Source organism: Parasteatoda tepidariorum, chromosome 5 (assembly GCF_043381705.1).
Source record: "Parasteatoda tepidariorum isolate YZ-2023 chromosome 5, CAS_Ptep_4.0, whole genome shotgun sequence".
Taxonomy (NCBI): Eukaryota; Metazoa; Arthropoda; class Arachnida; order Araneae; family Theridiidae; genus Parasteatoda; species Parasteatoda tepidariorum.
In genome coordinates this window covers 23,401,042-23,405,819 of record NC_092208.1, presented here as the reverse complement: position 1 = coordinate 23,405,819, position 4,778 = coordinate 23,401,042, and the positions used below count along the sequence as shown (strand labels likewise).

General features: G+C 35.2%; 1 protein-coding gene across 1 annotated transcript; it reads right to left on the bottom strand.

Annotated features, from left to right (window-relative positions):
* Positions 1-1,943: 1,943 nt before the first annotated feature.
* LOC107442810 (uncharacterized) lies at positions 1,944-3,512 on the bottom strand. The gene has a single exon (XM_016056466.3). The coding sequence runs from the start codon at positions 2,742-2,744 to the stop codon at positions 1,944-1,946; it is 801 nt and encodes a 266-aa protein (XP_015911952.2). The 5' UTR covers positions 2,745-3,512.
* Between the last annotated feature and the right edge of the window lie 1,266 nt (positions 3,513-4,778).

The window sequence follows — 4,778 nt, the reverse complement described above, 5'->3', positions numbered from 1 at the left end:
TTAATATTGCCATATTTATCCTTATGCAAAAATATTATTTATCAGTATTAAAAGCATATTTATATTTAAAGGATTAGTTATTCACTTTTGTTGTTCAAAGAATTGTGGAGCTTCAAAAATTATAAACCTTTTTCTATTATATTATATTATTTTCTTTTAATAAGTTATAGTAAATTGTTTAAAAAATATCAAATATTTATTGATACATGTAATTATTATGTGTACAATGGTATCACCTATAGAATTTTTACCTTTTACCAAAGTTCAAGGTTTTGGACACTTTAAGACAGTTTAACCCAGTTTAGGACAGTTTTACCCAGTTTAAGACAGTAAAACCCACGTGTCCTGTCCAAAACCAGTTTAGGACGTCCAAAACCCCAACCCTGGTAAGTACTATATTTGATTTCTGTTGCACTCAGTTTACGGGAGAAAAATGCTAACGGTTTGAACCCGACTGGGGTTGAACAATTTAAAACTGCCCCAACTGCAGCGGAAGAAGCATCAACTATGAGACTAATTTGTTGGTCAGGAACGGGATAAGCAAGAGTTGTAGCGTCAACTAACGCGGATTTACATTTTGAAAATGCGAGTTCAGCTTCCTGATTCCAAGGTTTTCTTACAGTTTGAAAGCATTTTATTAAGAGGATCTTGAAGTTCAGCTACATTCGCTAAAAAACGCCTATAAAAGTTGAGCATTGCCAAGAAACGCCGAAGTTCCATAATGGTATCAGGTTTCGGAAAATTACATATTGATTCAACTTTATCGGGAAGTGGTTTAATGCCTTCAGCAGTAATAAGACAACCCAAAAACTTAACTGATGTTTTTCCTAACACACATTTATCGGGATTGAGTTTAAGGCCGTATTCTCTTAAACGGGAGAAAACTTGGTGTAAATGTTCAATGTGTTCAGTTTCGGAAGATGAAGCTATGAGAATATGGTCAAAATATGGGAAACAAAAAGGGAGATTTGATAACACTTGATGAATGTATCTCTGAAATGTTTGTCCGGCATTACGGAGACCGAAAGGCATAGCAGTGTATTCGAAAAGACCGAACGGTGTAGTTATCGCGGTTTTAGGGATGTCTGCTGGGTTGATTTTTATTTGATGGTAAGCCCAAGCGAGATCAACAGTGGAAAATATTGTTTTACCGTGAAGATTTTGCGTACAGTCTTGAATGTGAAGGACCTGATAGCGATCAGGGATGGTTACAGAATTAAGCTTCCGATAATCACCGCAAGGTCGGAAATCTCCGTTTGATTTTTTTACTACATGGAGGGGACTAGCCCAGGGGCTTTTTGATGGGCGAAGAACGCCAAGTGACATAAGATATTCGAATTCTTTACGAACTGCTTCTAAAATTTTTGGCGCGAGACGGCGGGGTTTTGAAAATACCCCGGTCAATAGCCCTTCAGTTTCAATATGATGCAAAACTTGGTTTGAGAGATTAGTTGGGATCGGTTGTGAAGGATTAAGTAATTCGGGATATTGTTTTAAAATATTGTGATACTGAGTTTTACCAATTAAAATGGATATATTGGATTCTAAGAAATTGATTTTGGGGGATTGGCCGTTAGAACCTATCATAGTTTTCGCATCGATAATTCTGTGATTTTTACAGTCGACATATAAATCAAAATGCTCTAAAAAATCTTTGCCGATAATTGGTTGGCGTACGTCAGCAATTACAAAGGGCCAAATGAATTCCCGTCGCAGATTAAAATCTAACGCTATTCGTTTAGTTCCGTAAGTTGGAATAATAGTGCCATTAGCGGCAAATAAAGTGATATCATTTTGTAATTTTGCGTTAGGAGCATAAGTTTTTGGCAAAACGGAAATATCTGCACCTGTGTCGATTAAGAAAGTCATATTTGAAGAAGAATCGGCCAACATAACGCGTTGCAAAAGGCGGTCGCCGTTTTGGCCGGTGGACGATCGCCGACCTAGTTTTCCAATGTGTGGGGGAAAGAACAAGGTGGGGTGCATTTTTTTGCTTTAATACCGAAATTGGTGTGATAAAAACACTGTCCATTTATTGGTTCTTTAAATTGTTTGAATCTTTGGGAATTGCTCCGCTTTCTAACATGTTTGTTACGCTGGTTTTGGGGATCATTCTGCCGATGAACCAACGCTGTTAATTCACTAAGCTGCCTAGATAGCTGTGCTATCTGTGCCTCCATATCGCATGTAGTTTTGGGCTTAACGACGCTTGCTGCGTTAATGGAATGCGGGTTGCACGTTTCGTGAATCTTGTCGGCAACAGTAGCCAACTGGCTAAGTTCTTGGTTCAGAGCCGCGAGAATTGATTGAGTGTTGTGGGGCAGCCTGCCCAACCAGAGCGATTTAAGTAATAGTTCACCAACAGATGATCCAGATAATGAGCGCATGCGCGCGAGTAACTGCGAAGGACGTTGGTCCCCGAGTTCAAGCCCTTGCAATAGTGTGCGGATGCGAGATGATTCACTTTCAGAGTGAGAATCAATTAAGCGCTTTTTTAAAGCCGCGTAAGGATAATCCTGGGGTGGACTAAGTAGAATATCACTAACGGAAGTTAACACATCGGCGTCTAGTGCCGCTACCACGTGATTAAATTTAGTTTCTTCAACAGTTATTTTTGCAAGATTAAACAGCGCTTCTAATCTGATAAACCAAAGAGTAGGATTGGGTTTCCAAAATGGAGGTGGTTTAACACTAACATGCGAAATTTGCTCTTCTGCGGTGGTTGTAGGAGGAGTCGTAGCCATAATAAGGCAAATATAATATAATCAAGAATAAAACACTAAAGTAAGAAAAATTATTTTCGAAGATTTGTTTACGCACACGTGCTTACGTTAGAACATTTCAAAATATATATATATACACAATAACGTAATTACATTAAGGAAATAATAAAGATTCGCGTAATTTGAGTGCAAGAGAAAAACAAATATAGAACAAATGGGAAACATAAAATAAACTACATACCCAATCAGCTCAGCACCTGTTGCACGTGGTATATCCATTAGTAATGCGCGATTTTTGATTAAAAATTTTTTTATTTCGTTAAAAGAAATAGATGATTTTATTAATCTTGAGTAGAAATTTTGAATAGTAATCATTTTAAAGTAATCATTTTGAAAGAATCTCCGATGAAGAAAGATATTGAAGGTTGCTTTTAAATTTCATTTAGTAGGTCACCAATCTGTGGTGATTAGATTAAATAATATTAAATAAATTGATTCAATAAAATTAATAATCACAAAAGTTTAATAATAATTAAAAAAAGAAGAAATCATATTAAGTTACAATGTAAAAGACAGACATGATTAACGACAGCAGCATTTTTAAAAGAGGTGCGTGTTCACCGGTCAGCAAGCCCGAATGAATGTTTATATTGAGCTGCTGCCAGATTCTGGAAACTAAAGTTTGAACACAAGAGATGTTGCCATCTTATAAAAAGGTTCAGGGAAATGTTTTGCACTGCCACCTGGCGAGTAGAGTTCATCGCCATCTGGTGAGAAGGTGGTTCACCACACACTTATATCTTAGAGTAGTGATTTACATATAGAGAACCAGACCCACTTCCCTTGTTTCAAAGGACGTTGTCACGTGATTCAGAGGCGATTTTCCTTCAAGTAAATATAATCATATATTTTTATAGCTTTTTAAAAGAATCACATGCATTTGATTTGGCGCATTATTTTCACTCCAATATTTTGTAAACGAATCACTTTTTATTTTCGCTCTGTAATTAGTAAAACTTCAAAGCATTAATATAAATGTTTTGAAATTACATTTTTTTAATAATTTCAACCAAATTTAATTAAATATTTTAATTTTTACTTTAATATAATGAATAAATTTTTGGATCAAGAATAAAATCATCTTTTAATAAAATTAGTCATGAATTAAAATTTAAAAGCTTAAGAATATATTTTTTTTTACTTAGAAAATTATTTTATTATATTAAAACAATTGTTTGGATATTCATTTTTATTTAAGAAATTTCGCTATTAAGACGCTCGCCTTCCAATGAGGTGAACCGGGGTTCGATCCCGGCGATGACTGGTAGATACGAATTCCACATCCGGCTTGCATCGACCACAGTGCAGATGTGAAATATCATCAGTGGTAGGCGGATCATGGGTTCGAGTCCTCTTGCCGTAAGGACCGTGGGAGGTTCTTGTGGTGCAACGCAATGCGGGTTAGTTCCATTTCCAAGTTTTAAAAGTTTCAATTAAAAGATCGTTAAATATGTATAAAATAAAAAATATATTTTTCATTTTATACATATTTACCGACTATAGTCAATACTATCCACTTTATCCATTTAAGTTAAATTAAATAACTCTATAGTTAAATTAAATAAATAATCACAAAAAACTGAAGGGGAGGATATTATTTGAGTAAAACTTCATTTGCTTCAAAAATATACAATCTGAAAATTTGTATTGAAGATCGAAATGGGTAGATCGAGGTGGCGTAGAGCAGAACTCTCTACCTGTGGCAACACTTTACATGCTTTCCCCAGTAGCGTGTGGAGAGTCATAGAGGAAGGAAGTACGTTAGATTCTTTCTTGATTTTCTTATAGATTAAAATCTTTTAAGTTGAAAAACTATCCCAAGTAGCACCTAATATTAGATAACATCAGAAAATCGGCAAAATCTAACGTTATCTTGCACAACTTCTAATATTAGAAAGATACAAGAGGTCGCTGTTTGCTCTGCATTATATAATATTAGATTCCATGCAAACTAATATTACTTTGTGTTAGTTTTGATGCTATATAATATTAGAT

Bases quoted from the DNA above. Each gene is read 5' to 3' on its own strand.
- LOC107442810 (XM_016056466.3), bottom strand. From the start codon at position 2,744: ATGGCTACGACTCCTCCTACAACCACCGCAGAAGAGCAAATTTCGCAT.